Raw genomic sequence first — 24153 nt, forward strand, 5'->3', positions numbered from 1 at the left:
ATGGCTTACCCTTTGTACCGTCATTCATCAACACCAGGAAGGAGAGAGAGGGGAGGGAGGGTAGGGAAGGAAGTAGGGAGGAGGGAGGTAGGAGGGAGGGTAGGGATAGGGGTAGGGAAGCAGGGGGAAGGGGGGTGGGGAGGGAAGGCAAAGTCACATTTTCTGCATGATTTGACATAAAATCCCTAACCCTCGTCATACTTGGAGTGGGAGGGAGGTGAGGAGGGTAGGGAAGGTGAGAGGAGGGGAGAGGCTCAGGAGTAAAGGCTGAGGATGGAGATGGGACTAAGGGGTGAAGGATGAGGGCGAGGTAGGGGTGAGGGATAAGGGGAGAAGGGAGGGATGAGGGGAGGGAAAGTGATAAGGGGGTGAGGGATGGGGGAGGTAAAGTTATGGTAAGGAGTAAGAGATATGTCAAGTCCTGCAGAACCTCTGAAACTAAAGCAGGTGACATAAAGGGGTGGACGTAGTGAAGGGGAGGTGGGGGGAGGGTGATGAAGTGGGAGGTGGAGTAGGGCGAGTAAGTGAGAGTGAAGGAAAGTTCTCTGGTCATATACTGAAGAGACGGAGATGAACTCTGCTGGTGAAGAAAAAAAATAATTAGCGTTGAATAGCGTTGGGGGAGGTGAGGCCAGGCGAGGGCGACTGTTGGGGGGAGGTGAGGCCAGGCGCCCGAGTGTTGGGGAGGTGGGAGGCAGGCGAGTGTTGGGGGGAGGTGAGGCCAGGCCAGGTTGGGAGGTGAGGCGGAGTGTTGGGGGAGGTGAGGCCAGGCGAGTGTTGGGGGAGGTGAGGCCAGGGGAGTGTTGGGAGGTGAGGGAGGTGGGGAGGTGAGGCCAGGGAGTGTTGGGGAGGTGAGGAGGCGAGTGTTGGGAGGTGGGGAGGTTGTGAGGCCAGGCAGGCAGGTGGGGGGAGGTGAGGCCAGAGGCGAGGCGTTGGGGGGAGGTGAGGCCCGAGTGTTGGGGGAGGTGAGGCCAGGCGAGTGTTGGGGGAGGGCCAGGCGAGTGTTGGGAGGTGGAGGCGAGTGTTGGGGAGGTGAGGCCAGGCGAGGTTGGGAGGTGAGGTTGTTGGGAGGTGAGGCCAGGCGAGTGTTGGGGGGGTGAGGAGTGTTGGGGGGAGGTGAGGCCAGGCGAGTGTTGGGGAGGTGAGGCGAGTTGGGGAGGTGAGGCCAGGCGAGGTTGAGGCGAGTGTTGGGGAGGTGTGGCGAGCGTTGGGTGAGGTGGAGGCGAACGTTGACTATGATGATTTACGGCAATGATTATCTAGATGAGGACTTAATGGCTGTTTATGAAGATGTCAGTACTGGAAATAAGGTCAAGAGTGTGTGTGTGTGTGTGTGTGTGTGTGTGTGTGTGTGTGTGTGTGTGTGTGAAAGAGAGAATGTTATATGACCAAGAGAATGTGTATGTGAGAATGATATTTTTTGATCTAATTAAACAACAGGTGCCGGGAAGAGGAGGGAGGGGGAGGCATGGTGGGAGAGGAAGAGAGAGTAGGGGAGGGAAGAGAAAGGGAAGAGAAAGGAAGGAGAGAGATAGAGAGAGGGGGGGGTAGCCATCTTAAACTATAGACTGTATAAACTATAGATGATTGAACACCATATATAAAAGAGTTTGTAAAAAGGCAGGAAGGGGAAGGAGAATACGAGCCTAAGTGTTTATTGAAATCGTGTGTGTGTGTGTGTGTGTGTGTGTGTGTGTGTGTGTGTGTGTGTGTGTGTGTGTGTGTGTGTGTGTGTGTGTGTGTGTGTGTGTGTGTGTGTGTGTGTGTGTGTGTGTGTGTGTGTGTGTGTGTGTGTGTGGGGAGGGAGAGAGAGGACTGTTCGGGGTTAGTAAGGGGGTTAAAAAAGAAGTAAGGTGTTGAATGCTGTGTGAACGTGTCTGAAGGCGTGGAGAGGGATTAATGCGTGAGGGAATGGGATTTAGGGAGGAGGTGGGGTAAGGATAGTTTAAGGAATAACTGAATTAATACGGGAATATATAGAGAGCGACCTGAGAGAATGGCTGTAGGTAGGTAGGTAGGTAAAGTAAACGTAAATATAATATTTTTTAATATATATTGGGATGGGATTAATGAATAGACGTATTTAGAGAGATTAAACACGCTATCAATAATAATATGAACATTGAAAGAAAACACATTAAGTTAATTGAATTTCGCATAGACGACAAAGTTACAACACATACATACATCCACAGTTACAACACACACACACACACACACACACACACACACACACACATAACCCAATACAGATTTAACACAAACGTATTCATGGACGCGACATTTACACTGATTCCGAAGATATTTAAAGATTAATGCTGATGAAATATTCTAGGTACCAGACTTCTGAGTTCCAGTGATACAACCCGGGTGATGCTGCTGATAATTGAAACCCCTGACATACACATCTTCTCCATTGTTGACGAAGGTGTTAACTAAGTACAGTATATACTTAAGAGGAGTATATCGTGTGTGTGTGTTAAGAGTGTGTGTGTGTGTGTGTGTGTGTGTTAAGAGTGTGGTATTTTTGCATTTAAGGTCACGTTATTTATTTCAAGATTTGGTATTTTATTTTTATCGTCAGATTTTTAGTTTTGTTTTTGTTATAATTTTTTCTTTATTTTTTTTTATTCTTACATCTACGAAATTTAGAACGTGTTCAGCCAGGTGTTCTCTCTCTCTCTCTCTCTCTCTCTCTCTCTCTCTCTCTCTCTCTCTCTCTCTCCAGCAGAAAGTTAAAGCTGGGGAGGAGGTTACTGGGTCAAAGGTAAAGGTCGTGTTTATTACTAAAATAGGTAGGTAGATAGATAGGTAGGTAGATACAGTTATGGTTAATGTAAAGTTGTTCCTGGACTGAAGAGAAGAGCTTATTGATCTGGAGGGCGTGTGTCAGGGTCAATAATGCCTGTTTCTATACTGCCATGACCAGGTCCACGGGTCTGATGCACTGACGTCAACAAGCGTGTGTCGTCTTGCTAGTGTTATCGGGTTAATGAATTTATCTTTTATGATGAATTTTGTTGTAGGAATTTTAGTTTAATTTTTTACTCTTTTGTTTTTGTTTATTTTTATTTGACTCGGTTTTATGGGGTTATTTATTTATTTATTTGTTTATTTTTGTTTGTTTATTGTGATGACTGGATGTTAATATGTGTGGTGGATCACAGGCCAGGAGCATAAGGGAAGATCTTCACAACAACAGCTGTTCCCCCACAATCAGGCTGTCGAGCCTTTGTTGGCCTCAGGAGGGGATGGGGAGGGGGTGTGTCTGCTCAAACGGTCCCCAGTCCTAATAGGTCCCAGATCAAATAGGCTCCCACCTAACTTAACCTGACCTTACTAATAGGATTAAGGGTTCAGTCCTAATGGAGCACTAATTCTGTTTTGCCTCAGTTCTAATTGGTAGGTCCGTGCCTGTAAAGCCTCTTTGACCTCCAGTGGCGGCGGGCACTAACTGGGAGGAGGGCGTATCATCGACCACGGCCTGTCCATCACGTCACAGTCTCTTACTGTAGGCGGGATTGGCATCATGTGGACCACGTCTTGTTCACCTCACAGTTTATCTTTTTTCTATTTTTTCTATTATTTTTATCTATAGTATTTGTATGTTTATTATTTAAATGCTTTTGCAATGTACGTTATATAAATATTTATTAACACACACACACACACACACACACACACACACACACACACACACACACACACACACACACACACACACAGAGCCTCGTTAACCGCTGCCGTACAGTTCGGAGAAAGTTACTATTTATTTATTCAACAGACAAGTAACCTTTAAAACGTGATGTTATACCGAAATATTCGTGTAAGCTTCCTCAACTCTGGTAAGGAAGGATTTAATAGCTTCGTCAGAGGCTGATTGAAACAGTTTCCGCGATGGCACTTTACTGGACCGACAGTTTCCAGTGTGGAAGTAAACTACACCCAGAGTTAACATTATGATACCTCGCTGGACGGAACAATTCCATGTGAGACTTTGCTTGAGTGAAAGTTTCCAGAAAAGTAATTAAATTAACTAAAATATTCCATGATAAATTTTACTGGACCTAAAATTCAAAATAAAGATGGTAGTTTATGGGTAACTTGCAGTATCATATATTATTGATGAGCACAAATTTACCCAATGACCCGAAACCCAGAGAAAATACACAAACACGTGAAACTAAACTATCTATTTTACCGGGACACCTCGGGATGGGTGGCCACATAAATTTACCGTCGGTATTATGAGCCGACAGGTGTATATTACCCAGGCCCAGACACCGTGGAGAGCCTGGATTAATACCTGGGTGTACCTCATGTATCTTACACCGGCAGTTCTTCTTACACAATCAAATAATACATACTCTTATATCCACCTCCTCATGTATATACAGTATATATGTATACCGCCCAGGTGCTATACAGGTAGATTACTGTAGCTCAAGTATACTCTGAGGTTTCATTCCTATACTCTCGCCTCCTTCAGGGTTTAACAGTATAACAATTTCGCCATCGTGTTGACTTTATATACACACACAATATTATATGTCAAAGTCGAGGTTTTACGCGGGGAAAAATCCACCCAGGACCAGGAGGGAGCGTCACTCTCAATCCAACAATGGCTGTACCATTCTATCTTTGGTTTTAAGTAATTTAGAATGTTAGGACTATGATGAATGGTTTATAGTGATGCCCAGAGAAATATGGCGCTGAGGGCATGGGCATAGGTGGGGAGGGCATCTGTACTGGTGGGGAGGATATTTGTTCTGGTGGGGAGGATATTTGTACTGGTGGGAAGGATATTTGTACTGGTGGGGAGGGCATATGTACTGGTGGGGAGATTATCCATTAAGGTTGTGAGGACATAAGTAAAGTGGTGGGGAGGATATTGTCTCCTCCTCTCCCCTCCCGTCCCTCCTGCTGAAGGACGAATCATGATACATTGCTGAAGGTTCCTAGGAAAGAGAGAGAGAGAGCGAGAGCCTTTCTTCACCGGACTCCTCGTCCTGTAAAGACTGTGTTAACCTCTGTGCCATATAAATTTTCTGTCGGTGGTTAAATGCACGTGAAAAATAATGCAGCGACACACTTTCTTTATCTCAGTTGATTCTCTTACTAGACCCACAGCACCTTTTCTTTTCCTTCCTCTCCTTTGTCACAATCTTCAAGGAGGTCTTCCACAGCGTATCGTTCACAGATGAGAAGTTTTAGTGGGTTGGTCCTGTGTTCTAGCGTCCACTCTGTCAGATGTGATCGATCATACCAGAGATTCTTTTCGTATTATTCCATTTGGGTATAGCTTGAGCCTGGGACAGCCATCCTCTCTTGCAGTGCCACTTTCCCCCTGTCACGACTGTTCAACGTCACTGTTCAACTCGAAGGTATTTTGTACCAGCCGCTACTCACGTGCTGAAAGTCTTGACAATGGGAACTAAGTTTATTACGACGTAGGAATAAATATACTGGGCGGTGTTCGTTCACATATTGTTGAGAAACTTGTGTGTTTACTGGTTGTTACTGATCAACACTACACCAGGAAATAGTAAATGAATGATGTGTGTATCTGAGGTGTTAATATGTAAGTTATATATGTGTATATTTTACAGATATATAAGGACGAAGGATTTAAATAATTATTGCTAGATTTGTTAATGGTATTGCCAAGTAAATAGGACTTGTCTCTCAACTAGTGTTGGTTTGGCTGTGGTACAAGTGAAAGGCTTTGGTCTATTTATAGTTCTGCAGAATTGGAACAGGTCGAGTATCAATCAGAGACGTACCTTTGTTTGTCGCTAAAAGCAGAAACCGAGAGAGAGAGAGAGAGAGAGAGATAGATAAATGGAGGGTAGAGGCGACGGGGATAAGAATGGGGAAACATTAGAACCGGACTTTTAATTCTTATTGAAAACACACACACACACACACACACACACACACACACACACACACACACACACTCTCTAAGCTCTACACGCCAACTAACATGAGCACAACAAGAAGCACCTCATCACCACCCACCAAGCAGCCCTTCAACATACACACGAGCACCACCAGTTGCTGTACGCTGGAGACATTACCAGCACCAATCAAGGCTCCAACAGCCCTACTTACCACATATACGACCCCATTATAAATATTATCACTCTACGGCCCCCAAGAAAGAGGCGCTCTTCACTCCCACCGGGGCCAGAATTTGGGGGTAATATCAATTATTAATCTTGTGTGAGTGTTTGGTATATGGAGGACTGTGTTTGGATTTCCCCATCTCAGTCAAAAAAAAACAAAAAACCTGAGTTTGACAAAAAATTATATAAAATCGTTAGATGGGATTTTTTATTTTTATTTTTGCAGAACATTATGGGGTTATATATCTTTGGGGGAGAAATATATGTAATGTATCACTCGTATATTACACTTCATGAGTAGTTCCACTTCATACAATATACGAGTATAAACATTTATGCTTCCGTATAATCCTTAAATATGCAGTATATATATATATATTTTTCTATTCTATATTCAGGATTATATATCTATAACCTATACATTATTCAGGTAGACGTATGTTGTTCTCATTTAAGAATTAATTGATTTTTTGTTACTGTTTATCGTTCAAGTTTAGGCAGGTAGCCACTCCACCCAGACAGGGATTTTGGCGCGCACAACTAAGCCAAGAACACTGTTGCCATATCATTAAGTAGCGTCGATTTTCACCAGTTTTTATTGTCTGTGTTTTAGCGTTTTAAGTGCGTACATTACTGCTAACTGCACAAGATCGCATTAAAGAGGCCCTAATGGTGTTTTTTTTCTTGTTTTTTTGGTACATTTGCATGGAAAGGCAAGGGTGGTGCACTACACTTGTGATAAACTATGTACTAACTGGTAACTGTATAGGGCGCATGTGTGAGCTATGTGATTGTAAACAACACAGTTCGTATCTATTAGGCAGTTTTTGTTTACATGCCAGCATCACCATTATCTTGACCTCTAGTTTTACTCTTACCATTATCTTTACCACTACCACCACCACTGTACTGTCGTACAACCACCACCACCACAATCACCACCACCACTACAACTACAATCACCACCACCACCACTACTATAATTATCACCACCACCACCACCACAATCACCACCACCACCACAATCACCACCACCACTACAATCACCACCACCACTACAATCACCACCACTACTACTATAATTACCACCACCACCACCACTACAATCACCACCACCACCACCACTACTACTACTACTACTACTACTACTATAATTACCACCACCGCCAGTACCGCCACCTGGCTTCTTCTACAGTAATTACCAACATTACTACGACCCTTATTCATTGACACTGTAATTACTGAACCACTCTACTTACCGCTATCATTACTACCACAACTACCACTGTCAGTATCATCACCACCACCATCACCATTATTACTGTCACCACACTAAACACACCACCACCATTACCACCATCATTACCACTACTACCACCACCACCATCACTGATGTAATCCACACTACCACTACTACCATTAATAACGATACTCACTACCACCATTACCACCACCAACACCTCTACCACTACCACCACATCTACCACCATTACCACTTTCCATCATTACTATCACAACCATACTAGCAACATTACCACCCCCATCACCTTCACCACCATTACCACCATCATCATCGGCCATAGCAACATCAGTAACACCTCTATCACCATCACCACTAATATCACCGCCACTACCATTACCACAACCCTCATCACCACTCTACCAGCACCATTACCACAACCCTCACCACCACTACCACCACCATTACCACAACCCTCACCACCACTCTACCACCACCATTACCACAACCCCACCCACCACTCTACCACCACCATTACCACAACCCCACCACCACACTCTACCACCACCATTACCACAACCCTCACCACCACTCTACCACCACCATTACCACAACCCTCACCACCACTCTACCACCACCATTACCACAACCCTCACCACCACTCTACCACCACCATCACCACAACCCTCACCATCACTCTACCACCACCATTACCACAACCCTCACCACCACTCTCTCCTCACCATTACCACCACCCTCACCACCACCACTACCACCACCACCACCACCTACCCCTCACCACCACCACACACCACCCCCACCACCACTACTACTACCACCACCACTACCCCACCACCACCACCACTACCCTCACCACCACTATTACTACCACCACCACCACCCTCACCACCACCATCACCACAACTCTCACCACCACCATCACCACAACTCACCACCACTCTACCACCACCATTACCACAACCCTACCATTACCACTACCCTCACCACCACTACTACCACCACCACTACCCCTCACCACCACTACCACCACCCCCTCACCACCACCATACCCCTCACCACCACCATTACCACTACCCTCACCACCACTACTACTACCACCACCACTACCCCCACCACCACCATTACCACTACCCCTCACCACCACCATCACCACAACCCTCACCATCACTCTACCACCACCATTACCTCACAACCCCACCACCCACTCTACCACCAGCATTACCATACACTCACCTCACCACCACCACTACCCCTCACCACCACCACTACCTCACCACCACCACCACCATTACCACTACCCTCACCACCACACCACACTACTACCCTCACCGCCACCACTACCACCACCACTCACACTAACCCTCACCACCACCCACACATCACCCTCACCACCACCACACCACTCACCCCACCACCACACACCACCACCCCCACCACCACCACCACTACCCCCTCACCACCACCACACCACCACCATTACTACTACCCCACCACCACCATTACCACTACCCTCACCGCCACCATTACCACTACCCTCACCACCACTACTACCACCACCATTACCACTACCCTCACCACCACCACCATTACCACTACCCTCACCACCACTACTACTACCACCACCATTACTACTACCCTCACCACCACCATTACCACAACCCTCACCATCACTCTACCACCATTACCACCTGCAGCTGGAGTGGAGTCACCAGCTATGCACATGAACGCACCATCTGGCCATAAGGGAACTCCTCTCATGGCTGCCTTAAAGCTGAACGCTCAGCTGATCGCCAATCTGCACCTGAATTCCTGATCATCCGAACAGGTGACAACAACGATATATCCGGGTTTTGGCGCCAATCCGATTTAGCGATAGAAACCAACTTATCTTGAAAAGTTTGGCGGAGTTATTTATTTTTTTATTTTTTTTCGGATTATTGATAAGTTTTAAGGAAGAAGAATGTCTTGTTGGTTCTTATGGCTATAGTGGGGGTCTTTACCAGGAGCCACACTCTCTCTCTCTCTCTCTCTCTTTACACCGTCATCACAAACGGAGAAAATAAGCCAGAATCTTTGATCCTTTAAACCCGATCAATGGATTACTTATTCAGGCCCTATTTATCTGGTCTAATGCCTGACACATATACACCACATACATATACATACACACACACACATACACACACACACACTCACATACATACATACATACACTCATATACATACACACCACATAACAGACATACATACACTAAGGCATACAGACATATACATATACCACATACAGACATGCACATACCATATACACACACTCCATAAGTTAATACACCACAGACATACATACAGACATACATACACCACACACATACATACATACACATACATACATACATACATACATACATATACATACATACATATACATACATACATACACTACATACATACATACATACATACACACACACTACATACATACATACATACATACACACACACTACATACATACATACACTACATACATACATACACTACATACATACACTACATACATACACTACATACATACATACAAACATACATACATACATTATTTTACAGCCAGAGGGGGATACCATGATATATGTAAAATTCGTATTTGTATTAAATAATTATGTCATATTAAAAGACACAAGCGGAGAATAAACACTGTATTTATATTTGCATGATAAAGTAGTATGGCTTTTAACCCTAGCTGTGTCATGTTGCTCCTGGCGGTATGTAATTATTAATGTGGGAAAAAATGCATTATTTCTGGACTCTCCCTAGACTTTAAACCCTCCCCGGACTTTAAACCCTCCCCGGACTTTAAACCCTCCCCGGACTTTACACCCTCCCCGGACTCTAAACCCTCCCTGGACTCTAGATCCTCCCTGGACTCCCCCTGGACTTTAAACCCTCCCTGGACTTTAAACCCTTCCTGGACTCTAGATCCTCCCTGGACTCCCCCTGGACTTTAAACCCTCCCTGGACTTTAAACCCTTCCTGGACTCTAGATCCTCCCTGGACTCCCCCTGGACTTTAAACCTTCCTTGGACTCTCCCTGGACTTTAGACACTCCCTGGACTCTAGTTCCTCCTTGGACTTTAATCCCTCCCCGGACTCTCCCTGGACTCACCCCCTGGACTCTCCCTGGACTCTAGACTCTCCCTAGATTCTCCCTGGACTCTCCCTAGATTCTCGCTAGACCCTCCCTAGACCCTGGCCGGCCCTCCACAGTCAACTTATCTCTATATTAAAATTCCTTAGTGAGTAATGTGACTGATCCACTGTTTAATACGAGGTTAAGCCACAAAAGTTAGGCTAGGCTAGGCTAGGTTAGGTTAGGCTAGGCTAGGTTAGGTTAGGTTAGGTTAGGTTAGGTTAGGTTAGGTTAGGTTAGGTTAGGTTAGGTTATACTGTCGTTTAATATATTTAAAAATGTTATATAAATCTGTTTTCTTTATATTCAGTCATCGAAAAAAGTATACCCAGATTTTAAATGATTATATAATTAAATCTGGGTATTTTATTTAGTTCATAAAAAAAATCTGGGTATTTTATTTGTCATCGCAAAATAATACCCATATTTTAAATAGTTTTATAGCTAAATCTAAGTATTTTATTTAGGTCCTAAAAAATCGGGGTATTCTATTCAGGTTATATAGGTCTATCTGGGTATTCGATGGCCCTGGGTATACATATATAATAGTGTGCATATAGAAACAGTTTGTATCTCTCTCTCTCTCTCTCTCTCTCTCTCTCTCTCTCTCTCTCTCTCTCTCTCTCTCTCGTCTCCTATCATCACTGGGGCCACTAGAGAGGCTTATAATGTCAACAGATGCGGGGAGTGTGATAGTCTGGCCTATAATAATTGGTGTGTACAGATAGGGTCATCAAATATCCTGTAAATTCTAAGCCTACAAGTTATCCTTAGCTAAACCCTTTGTGGTTGATGGTTTAACCCTTTGAGGATGATATTTTAACCATTTGAAGATGATGAGGACGATGTTTTAACCCTTTGAGGCCGATGTTTTAACCCTGTGAGGACGATATTTTAACCTTTGATGACGATGTTTTAACCCTTTGAGGATGATATTTTAACCATTTGAAGATGATGAGGACGATGTTTTAACCCTTTGAGGACGATGTTTTAACCCTTTGAGGCCGATGTTTTAACCCTGTGAGGACGATATTTTAACCTTTGATGACGATGTTTTAACCCTTTGAGGAGGATATTTTAAACCCTCAGCTGTCAAAGGATTTGGACGATATAAGGCAAGACAGAGTAAAACCTGTAAGGTAAAAGTTTGAAAAATTGAAAGAAATATATGAAAGAAGTCGAGTTGTAGATGAAGTTAGGTGTGAGGTGAAGTTATTGGTGTGAGGTGAAGTAGATATGAGGTGAAATTATAAGTGTGAGGTGAAGTTATTGGTGTGAGGTGAAGTAGATATGAGGTGAAATTATAAGTGTGAGGTGAAGTTATTGGTGTGAGGTGAAGTTATTGGTGTGAGGTGAAGTTTGGTGTGAATAGAAAAGATCGTATATGAATTGAATACAGGTTAGGTTAGGTTAAGTCAAGTCAAGCTAAGCTAATGTTAGGTTTGGTTTGGTTTGACTAGGTAAGGTTAAGTTAGCCTAGGTTAAGTTAAACTAATGTTAGGTTAGGCTATGTGAGGTTAGGTTAGGTTAGGCTAGGGTAGGTTAAGTTAATGTTAGGTTAGGCTGCCAATGCTAGAGTTGTGTGGATATATGAATGTATGAAGGTAGAACAACAATAAAGATGGGAAAATAAAACAGAATGGGAAAGGATGGGAAAGGGAATGAGGTGTTTCGGCTAGGTGAGAGTGGAGGTGACGGCTGATGGAACAGTAGGTGATAAATTGGATCATAGAGAGTAAGTGAGAGGGAAGGGAAGTGAAAGGTGCATTAAGAAGTGTATGGAGAGAGAGAGAGAGAGAGAGAGAGAGAGAGAGAGAGAGAGAGAGAGAGATACACGTCAAAGGAGCCACTATAGAGGAATTAATGAGCCTCCATTATAACTGAATAACATGGAGGAGTGTCGCTGTAAGGGGAGACACTCATTACAAGGGACAAAAATGACCTCCTTGAGAACAATACAGGAAAACCTCTATTTAACGGACTATAGAGAGGAAGGTCCGTTATATCAAGGGTCCATTTTATGTGGAACCTCTATTTAACGGACTATAGAGAAGAAAGTCCGTTATATCAAGGGTCCGTTTTATGGAACCTCTATTTAACGGACTATAGAGATGAAAGTCCGTTATATCAAGGGTCCTTTTTATGTGAACCTCTGTTTAACGGACTATAGAGAAGAAAGTCCGTTATATCAAGGGTCCGTTTTATGTGGAACTCTATTTAACGGACTATAGAGAGGAAGGTCCGTTATATCAAGGGTCCGTTTTATGTGGAACCTCTATTTAACGGACTATAGAGATGAAAGTCCGTTATATCAAGGGTTCGTTTTATGTGGAACCTCTATTTAACGGACTATAGAGAGGAAAGTCCGTCCGTTATATCAAGGGTCCGTTTTATGTGGAACCTCTATTTTACGGACTATAGAGAAGAAAGCCCGTTATATCAAGGGTCCGTTTTATGTGGAACCTTTATTTAACGGACTATATATAGAGAAAAATACGTTATATCGAGGGTCCATTAGATGTAAAACTTCTATTTAACGGGCAAAAGAGAGATGAAAATCCGTAATATCTAGAGTCCGTTAAATGTGAACCCCTCCCTCTTCTAGCGGATTATATGGAGAAAATAGAAAGTTGGAGGTATGATTGAAAGGAGGAAATAAAAAAGAAAAAATAAGGATATGAAAAAATGTGATAAAGGCTAGACATATAGGAAACGATTAGATAATAATTGTAATGTTTGTAGCGATAAAAGAATGTTTATTTTTACTCTTGATTCTAGTTACCTTGAGTAGCGTACCAGGAAAAGACTCTCATTATACAGAGAGAGAGCAGACAGACAGAAAGACAGACAGCAAGCAGACAGACAGATAGAGCAAATAGACAGACAGACAGAGCAAGCAGACAGACAGACAGACAGACAAAGACAGACATACAGACATACAGACAGACATACAGACAGACAGAAAAGGAAAGAAATAGAGAAAAAGAAAGAGACCATGAAACAGACAGACAGACAGACAGACACTAAAGACAAAACCAAACTGAGATCACTGGTGTTGTCCTGACGCCCTTAGTGCTACGTAACATTCGGACTCATCCCGTGGGACATGCTTGATTCACGCCACCTGCAGCTATCTCTCCCGGGGGATCTGAGGGAGTACATTTCTCATGCTGGTGGGAGGGGAAGGTTAGGAGGAGGATGGGAAGGGGAGTGGGAGGAGGATGGGAAGGGGGGAGGAGGAGAAGAAAGATGAGAAAAGGAAGGGGATGGAGAGGAGGCCAGAGAGAAGGGATGGGAAGAAGGAAGGGAAAGAGGCGAGGGGGAGGAAGAAGTAAAGGGAGGAGGAGGAGGGGAGAAGAGGAAGGAAAGAAGGAAAAGGGGAGGAAGAGGAAGGAAAGAAAGAGGAGGATGAAGGGGAAGGAGGAAAGGAGGGGAAGCGAAGAAGGAAGAAGGGGGGAGGGTTTGCTTATTTCACAGTCGGGAATCGCCTGTTTATCGCTAAGGGATCATTGAACACGCACAGTATCTCACAGCACACAGAGCACTCCTTACACACTGAAGCGTCTGTCGCAGTGTCTCAAAGCTTCAACCACGCGAAGCTTATATTTCTACCGACTGCATTAAGATATTTATATTAGTTTATTTACAGATTGCCTGAAGATTAGACACCCCCTTATTTATTTCACCTGAAGATTAAACACGTCCCTATTTCACCTGAATATTAGACACCCTTATTTATTTCACCTGAAGATTAGACACCCACAGCTTATTTCACCAGATTATTAAAACACCTCAACCTAACCTAACCTAACCTCCTCAGGTAGCATTAGGGTTTCTAATCTTCAGGTGAAATAGGGACATGTCTAATCTTCAGGTGAAATAAATAGGGACATATCTAATCTTCAGGTGAAATAAATAGGGACATGTCTAATCTTCAGGTGAAATAAATAGGGACATGTCTAATCTTCAGGTGAAATAGATAAGGGGTGTCTGTTCTTCAGGTGAATTATATTTATTTGTCAGGATTGTAAAGTTATTCTTGTGAGGATTTAGTAGTCTGTTATGCCCAGCGGTTCAGGTACAGTACTCCCCCGATAAGGCGCTTAGGTCATGTTTACCAATGACTCGGAAACGGTATTGTCTTCTGAGATTTATATTTTCAGTGTTATTTCTGGTGTGTGTGTGTGTGTGTGTGTGTGTGTGTGTTTTAATGTGTTTTAATGTGTTTTTTGGTTTGTTCGTTTTTATATTTTATTTATTTTTATATTTTCATTCCCTTTTTTATCGGTTTGTGTTGTTAATGTGTTTGTTTGTTTTATTTATTTACTTGTTTATTTAGTTTTTGATAAATGGCTTAAATTATCACTTGTAGTTTTGAAGTTGTGTTTATTTCATTGGTTTATTTTTCTATCTTCTGGTTTTTTCTTTATTGATTTCCTTTATTTTTTATAGTTTTATTCTTAAATCTATTTCCATTATTTGTACTTATATTTTTGTTTGTTTATTTAATATATATATATATATATATATATATATATATATATATATTGTATTAGGTAAATTTGTAAGTATATTAAGGTAATTTTTTGCCGTCTATTGTATTATATATTTTTATTATTTATTGGATAATTATTTTGCTAGAGTTATTTTTATTATCTTTATTATTTCTCATGGCTGTATTTTATGTTTATTTACGCGGTGAAAAAAAATAGGGAGAGGGAGAGGGGAAAGGAGAGTCAGGGGGTAAACAGCTCATGGGGCAATCCTCTCTCGGTATATATTGGCAAGACCATCATCATCCCTTGAGCGCTGCGCCACAACCTCTCCACCTATACTGCCTTTTTACCTTGGCCTCTCCTGTTTATGGTGCACCTTAACTCCAACACGTCGAGGGGCTCACGTTTCACCAAGATGAACTCTGTCTGTCTATCTGTGAGTGTGTCTGTGTCTCTCTCTCTCTTTTGCTGTAATACTGTATGTGGTGTTTCAGTAGGATGGTCTCTCTCTCTCTCTCTCTCTCTCTCTCTCTCTCTCTCTCTCTCTCTCTCTCTCTCCCCCATGTAACTATCTGGCGGTTCAACAAAGTTTTTCCAAAGTACGATAATTCAGATTTAAATTCAGATTCGTAAAGTTTATTCAGAAATATAAGCGTAGGTACAAAATTCTTTATGTTAAAAAGATATACAAGTATGTCTAGGTGGGAAGTTAAATATAATGAAAGAACTATAGTCAATTCATTCTTTAGCCCTTTGTTATGTAGAGTTTACCTAAGTTTACCTGTAGAATTAATTGTTATTGTGTATTAATGGTGGACGATGTTAAATGGAGGATTAATTGCTACAAGTATTGGTAGCCGATGTTAAAGTGTGATCCCCGACTACTGCCAGCATACGATAATTACCAGATACATACATACATCCCTGTACACTGTGACGGTGTTGCCAGTCTCTTTATTGAACGTTACACTAAGCTGACTGCCAGAGTGATCACACTTTTCCACGCAGAATGACTTTTCGCTCAGTAACCTCGTCAATACTCGCTCCCCATCTGTTGTGTCAATAGCTTCATCCACTTGAAGTTAAAAGTAAAAGAGTATTACTGAGCAAATTCTGGAAGCCACATCAAATGATATTCAACTCGTCGTTCAGTCTCGTATTCATTTTCACTTACTGCTCTTGGGTAAAAGATGGAGGTGTCTGGGAGCTGCATTATACAGCGGGAATCAATATTTTTCGACGAAATTCACAGCTGGACTCCGTAATGACGTTCTAATTCGTATTCCAGCAGGAAGGGAACTTTCACACGTAGTTTGTAAATTATGTCAAGATATTAAATTGCTCGACGCAAGTGTCGATAGCTACAAAGAAGAAGGAAGTTATTCAGACCTGTCGAGTGACCCTCACCGAGTGGCTGACACCTGCGTTCCCTCTTTTTTCATTCGCGCACCTGGTTATGAAATAGTCACCAGCACTGCAGAGAGAGAGAGAGAGGTCTTTCAGGAGATTATTATTGCTGATACTGTTGAAACGTAATTTTGCTTAAATTATAGTAATTGTTGGTAATCTGTGTCAGTCCATTAACCATTTGGTAACAGACGCACACAGGATTGTTATATACAGTGTAAATAGCGTTAATCATCATGTTTAATTTGAGCTTAACTGACATATTATCCGGATAATCTTGGATAACAGGATGAAGGAACTGGTATAAATAGGTTACTTGATCCATATGGAACTGTGGTCTACATTATAACATGAATCACACAGCATACTTTTGTAGTCTACACCAGCTCACCTATATGACTGGGTAAACACCACCAACAGTCACCAACACAGTCACCAACAGTCACCACCAACAGTCACCAACACGTTCACCAACACGTTCACCAACACGTTCACCAATACGCTCACCACATATAAAGGAGAATGACATAAAATGAAAGAATGTCACTACTGTAATGCCACATATATATATAAAATACCATGTAAATAGTTTAATTAAAAAAGTACACAAAGTACAGTACAGTGTTGTGGAGGCTTAGGTGAAGTATTTTTCTCCCGTATAAAGTTAGTTATAAAAATCATCTTTACTCATCTCACAAGTTATAAAGGTAAATGAGTTCTGAAAATAATGGTAAACAGATTATAAAGTTATTAAAGGTCTTAAATATCCTGTGTGTTTAAACTATCGTTGTAGACACTCATGCACACACGCACATACATACACACATACATGTAAAAAGACAACACCAGGTAGGGAAGGAGTTTTTTCTTTTAATATGAATTTAATATTGATCTTTGGAATCACTTGAAGATTAGGCGTACCTGCTTATTTACCGTACGATTAATTACCCTAACCTAACCTAACCTAATTTAATCCAACCTAACATAACATAATTTAGTCGAACTTGACTTAAATTAACTTAACCTAACCTAACTTAACATAACCTAACCATACCATTAAGTACTATAAACTGGGGTGGTTAATCTTCACGTGATCCAATGTTTGTTGTGTAAATCCATCGTTTCATTAATCATAGAAAATGTAATGTTGTTGATTGTTCTTTTTTTTTGTGTGTGTGTTTTTACTGGAAGATTAAATGGGAAATTCATACACTGTGTAGACAAACGAGGGGACGACAAAAACATTTACGAGTTCGTTTACAATGTAAGTGCGGATGACAGAGGGATAAAAAGCACTATTTACCTTTTACATAACATAACGTGTATACTCTTTTAGAATAGCGGTGTGTGTGTTGTTGCAAAGTGTTAAGTATTCAAAGAAAAACTAAAACATTGGTATATATTGGACGAGTTGCATAATTCCCTCAGTGCAGGTAGGTAGAGGAGAGAGAGAGAGAGAGAGAGAGAGAGAGAGAGAGAGAGAGAGAGAGAGAGAGAGAGAGTTTAATTACGGCTAACAAATTTATTGACAAAGCTTGTAGTACAGTTTGCCTATTCTGAGTAATTCAGTCAGGTCTTGACACTGAGGGTGCTATCACTTCTCAATGCCACGCAGGACAGAGGTTCATACACAAAGAAAGAAATCATATTCATTTATACTGTACATAGGTCAGAGTCATGTGGGTGATATCACTGTTCACTGCCGCACAGAAGAGTGGTTCATATACATTAGAAGTTATTTTCTATTTGAGGACTAGTCAGTGTGGGCTAGCAGCAAATTTCGGATAGACAGCAAGAATGTCCTCAAGCACTCCTGATTCAATGTAGTGATTGCATAGTTCATGATACAATAAGCCGGGTGGCCTGAAATCTTTGACAGTGTTCAGGTGTATGCTTTAAAGGTTTATCACAAAGTTTACATGCTGAGTGTTCCGATGTGGGTACAGCATTACTAACTTGACAGATGTGCCTTTATCATAGCCTAATTCTGGCCACGACCGCATCACATATCTTGGTTTTGTCCTTATGCTGGCCATACGGGTATCTCTTGTCACAAAATGTCACATTTACTAATGCTACAACTGCCAGGTATCTTTGCATTTCTCAGTTCTTCTAGATCAGAGTTCATGATTTTAACTTGAATGTTTGCAAGTACGGCATTGGGCAGGCCAAGGTCACGGTCCACATTTTCATTCTTACATGCCTCATTGACCAGTCTATCAGCACAGGCATGATTCCTAATTCCATCGTAGGACGGAATCCACACAAATTCAATACGAAAGTTGTTATCCTTAGCAGTTATCACATTTCTTTTAATATCACAGACAATTTTAGACATAGAGCCTGACGTTCTGTTCATTGATTGCAAAGCACTTTGGGAGTCGCCGAATATCACCCCACCTCCATTTTCTTTAAGGTAGTCTGTAACTAAGTAGATTCCCGTTAGTTCAATTTGTGTTGTGCTGGCCCAGTTGTTCAGTCTTTGCATGTTTGACACTATCATCTCATTTTCTTTATACGTTACACATGCACAACCTGTTCTACCTGTGTTTGTCTATACTGAACCTTCAGTAAAACCATAACATTCACTTGATTTAAGAGAGAGATAGAGAGAGAGAGAGAGAGAGAGAGAGAGAGAGAGAGAGAGAGAGACATTTTTTCCTGACAACAGTGAACCACAATACAAACCCATGTACCAAAACCTACACTCATTCAGGACACTCCTCAGGTGTGTAGAGGACCAAGGCCTTACTACTGCCTATTCACATCTTCATCTGGTTTAGAAACAAGAATCGAAACTACTCCACATATTTAGAACTGTAGTCGAATGCGATATCCTTATTTGCCCACTTCTTGTCCACTCATTTCTCTAAGGTCAGTACATTTGGGGACGTGATCACTGCCTCATTGCCTTACAATATCACAGTGAGAAGTTCAGTCACTAAAACAAACTATCTTTACCAGGGTGAGCGATGAATTTCAGAATGAATACTACGACTCCTGTTGTCTCAGTAGGGTTGTCAGAATCCTTTGTCCGCGGTGTCATATTTTTTCAACACAATTTTGTATAGTTTTTTTTTAGATACATCATTAGGTCTTAGGGATGTATTTATTTGGCTGTTTATTTTATTTTTGTTTTTGATATATATTTATTTATTTTTTATTCCTCCTTAACGAAGATAAATAATCATACGTATATGTATTTTTTTTTCATCCTCATAAGACAATGGTCATTCTCCTCGGGAAGACGTGTGTGTGTGTGTGTGTGTGTGTGTGTGTGTGTGTGTGTGTGTGTGTGTGTGTGTGTGTACTATCCTGTGTGTAAGGTCTCTGAATGGTGTGGTTCATTTACACCTCAACCCCTCTGTGGTCCTGTGATGTGTGTTGATTAAAAAGTTAATCCCTCACACTCGCTCTAATCTATAAGCCTGCTCTTCTGGGTGCCGTGTAAGAGAGCTGTTTTTATCCAAGGGTCTGTCTGTCTGTCTCGTTCTCTCTGTCTGTCTGTCTGCTGATTAATAACACAGTCACATACAAATGAACGCCGAACACACTCCCTGCCCTGGTTCTTGGCTCCTCCCCAGAATCTACAGTACACACACACACACACACACACACACACACTCTCTCTCTCCCTCCCTGCCCCTTGGTTCTTGGCTCCTTTCCAGAATCTGGGCATATACACACACACACACACACACACACACTCCCTGCCCTTGGCTCCCTTGGCTCCTTCAGAATCTACAGCACACACACACACACACACACACTCCCTGCCCTTGGCTCTGCTCCTTCAGACCTATATACACACACACACACACACACACACACACACACACTCCTGCCCTTGGTTCTGGCTCTTCAGAATCTACAGGTAAATATTTGAACACACAATACGACACACACACACACACACACACCCCCGCCCTTGGTTCTGCCCTTCAGACCTACAGTACACACACACACACACACACACACACACACACACACACACACACACACACACACACACACACACACCTCCCTGCCCTTGGTTCTTGGCTCCTTCAGAATCTACAGTACACACTTCCTCACTTCCACACACACACACACACACACACACACACACACACACACACACACACACACACACACACACTCACTCACTCACTCTGTACTGTGTCACTAGATGGCGGTGCTCGATGAGGTATGATTGGTCGAGAAGATAACCAAAACACATTTAATATTTTTTCCTCACTTCACCACCACCAAAGTTATTATTACTATTATCAATTTATATGTCCAAGTAATATAAATTTCCATCTTCTCAATTCCGTTTATTATCTATTTTTTTTCCTGAGGTAATTTATATCCCCCCACCCTGTTTCATCAAACAAATAATTTTTCCCTCAAAACGTATACCTTTTCCAGTACAACCAAAAAAAAAAACTAACTCAAAACACCACAATACCTCAATTATCCGTGACCTTTGACCTGATTCTTAACCACCTTTGACCGATGTTATACCAGCTACAGTACACCTCACTCACGTTTCACCAAGTACACACTCGCCTCCTGTCGCACAACTAAACGTACAGTAAAACCTCTTATTTAGCGGACTATATAGATATGAAATTCCGTTATATCGAGGGGTCGGTCCGTTAGATGTGAAGCACTCCATCTAAAGAACTATAGATGATGAAGGTCTATTATATCGAGGATCCGTTAGATGGGGGTTTCACATCTAACATTATATATATAGAGAGAAGTCCGTTAAATGGAGAGAGAAGTCCGTTAAATGGAGAGAAGTCCGTTAAAGTGAGAGAGGAGTCTTTTATATGGAGGGAGAAGTCCGTTATATATAGATGTCCGTTATGTGGAGAGAGAGGAGTCCGTTATATAGAGAAAAGTCCGTTATATGGAGGTGGAAGTCTGTTATGTGGAGGTAGAAGTCCGTTATGTGGAGAGAGGAGTCCGTCCGTTTTATGGATAGAAAAGTCCGTGATACGGAGGGCAAAAGTCCGTTATTTGGAGGAATAAGTCCGTTATATGGAGGGAAAAGTTCGTTATATAGAGGTTTTCACTGTACTTTCATCTTTCTTCCCCAAAGTTTACTGCGGCGGGTCTACGGTGGATGTGTCACTTAACTTTACCGGTAATATTGTGGGGTGTTGGGCTATGGCGAATATTTATCAATTTATCTATTTTAATGTCTTGTCTTATTGTCTTTTCGTCTGTCTCTCCATCCACCCACCTCTCTCGTTCACTCATGTCCGTCTCTCCATCCACCCACCTCTCTCGTTCACCTATGTCTGTCTCTCCATCCACCCACCTCTCTTGTTCACTCATGTCTGTCTCTCTCTCCATCCACCCACCTCTCTCTTCACCATGTGTGTCTCTCCATCCACCCACCTCTCTCGTTCACTCATGTCGTCTGTCTCTCCATCCACCCACCTCTCTTTCACTCATGTCTCTGTCTCTCCATCCCACCTCTCTCTCATGTCTGTCTGTCTCTCCATCCACCCACCTTCTCTCGTTCACCCATGTCTGTCTGTCTCTCCATCCACCCACCTCTCGTTCACTCATGTCTGTCTGTCTCTCCATCCACCCACCTCTCTTTCACTCATGTCTGTCTGTCTCTCCATCCACCCACCTCTTCTCCATGTCGTCTGTCTCCATCCACCCACCTCTCTCTTTCACATGTCTGTTCGTCTCTCCATCCACCCACCTCTTTCACTCATGTTCGTTCGTCTCTCCATCCACCCACTCTCTTTCACTCATGTCTGTCTGTCTCTCCATCCACCCACCTCTCTCGTTCACTCATGTCTGTCTCACTTTATCTATACTTAACACGATAAAAAAACTTGATAGAGAGATATAATTGTTCACACACACACACACACACACACACACACACACACACACACACACACACACACACACACGTATTAATTAAGTAGTTGAGAGTTGAACACAGCTCTTACTGGGTCCGAAAAAAAACACAAAAGAGCTGACGTAATTTCATTAACTTTACCCGGCAGATGAGAGAGTGAAGGTCAGTCAGTATAACACCTCACGAGTTTTATACATACAAACAATAAGTCATAAATCATGGTACCAAGTCTCTGCTGGCCAGGTGAATGATTCTTCCTCACTAGACTGTGTGTGGGATTAATCTACTAGTGTTGTGTGTGGGATTAATCTACTAGTGTTGTGTGTGTGTGTATGTGTGGGATTAATCTACCAGTGTTGTGTGTGGGATTAATCTACTAGTGTTATGTGTGTGTATGTGTGGGATTAATCTACCAGTGTTGTGTGTGGGATTAATCTACTAGTGTTATGTGTGTGTATGTGTGGGATTAATCTACCAGTGTTGTGTGTGGGATTAATCTAGTGTGTGTGTGTGTGTGTGTGTGGGATTAATCTACCAGTGTTGTGTGTGTGTGTATGTGTGTGTGTGTGGGATTAACTACTAGTGTTGTGTGTGGGATTAATCTACTAGTGTTATGTGTGTGTATGTGTGGGATTAATCTACCAGTGTTGTGTGTGTGGGATTAATCTACTAGTGTTGTGTGTGTGTATGTGTGGGATTAATCTACCAGTGTTGTGTGTGGGATTAATCTACGAGTGTTTGTGTGTGTATGTGTGGGATTAATCTACCAGTGTTGTGTGTGGGATTAATCTACCAGTGTTGTGTGTGGGATTAATCTACTAGTGTTTGTGTGTGTGTGTGTGTGTGGGATTAATCTACTAGTGTTGTGTGTGTGTGTATGTGTGTGTGTGTGGATCTACTAGTGTTGTGTGTGGGATTAATCGACCATTGTTGTGTGTGTGTGTATGTGTGTGTGTGTGGGATTAATCTACTAGTGTTATGTGTGTGTATGTGTGATTAATCTACCAGTTTGTGTGTGGGATTAATCTACTAGTGTTGTGTGTGTGTATGTGTGGGATTAATCTACCAGTGTTGTGTGTGTGGGATTAATCTACTAGTGTTATGTGTGTATGTGTGGGATTAATCTACCAGTGTTGTGTGGGATTAATCTACTAGTGTTGTGTGTGTGTGTGTGGGATTAATCTACTAGTGTTGTGTGTGTGTGTGTATGTGTGTGTGGGATTAATCTACTAGTGTTGTGTGTGGGATTAATCGACCATTGTTGTGTGTGTGTGTATGTGTGTGTGTGGGAAATCTACCAGTGTTGTGTGTGTGTGTGTGTGGGATTAATCTACCAGTGTTGTGTGTGGGATTAATCTACCAGTGTTGTGTGTGTGTGTGGGATTAATCTACCAGTGTTGTGTGTGTGTATGTGTGTGTGTGGGATTAATCTACTAGTGTTGTGTGTGGGATTAATCTACTAGTGTTAGGTAGGATTAATCGACCATTGTTTGCCTGATTAATCCACCAGTGTTTTATTTTGATTGAGTGTCGTATGTGGGATTAATCGTCTAATGTTGTGGTAGTAATTAGTCCACAGGTGTACATCTATCACTAATCCACTAGACTTGTACTAGCGATTATTCCACATCTTTTTCGATTAATCTACCAGTTGTGTACTAGTAATTAAACCAATGTCGTTGAATCTGTCACTAATCCACCAGATTCGGGATTTAATTTAGAAATATCCACAGAAATGTTGACTTGATTATACCTGGCCAATGAACTTAGTGTTAAGTCAACCTGTGGTGTACAAGTAAAGAAAGAA

At 42.2% G+C, this 24153-nt stretch overlaps 1 protein-coding gene across 1 annotated transcript in view; it reads right to left on the minus strand.

Moving 5' to 3' along the window:
- The window catches only part of LOC121863982 (protein starmaker-like), a 98392-nt gene that overhangs the window by 51148 nt on the left and 23091 nt on the right, over positions 1-24153 (minus strand). Inside the window, exon 3 of the mRNA XM_042362845.1 lies at positions 15988-16142. Within this exon, the coding sequence (XP_042218779.1) occupies positions 15988-16142 (155 nt within the window). The remainder of the gene's footprint in view (positions 1-15987; positions 16143-24153) is intronic.

Source organism: Homarus americanus, unplaced genomic scaffold (genome assembly GCF_018991925.1).
Source record: "Homarus americanus isolate GMGI-L3 unplaced genomic scaffold, GMGI_Hamer_2.0 scaffold6845, whole genome shotgun sequence".
In the NCBI taxonomy this organism is placed as follows: Eukaryota; Metazoa; Arthropoda; class Malacostraca; order Decapoda; family Nephropidae; genus Homarus; species Homarus americanus.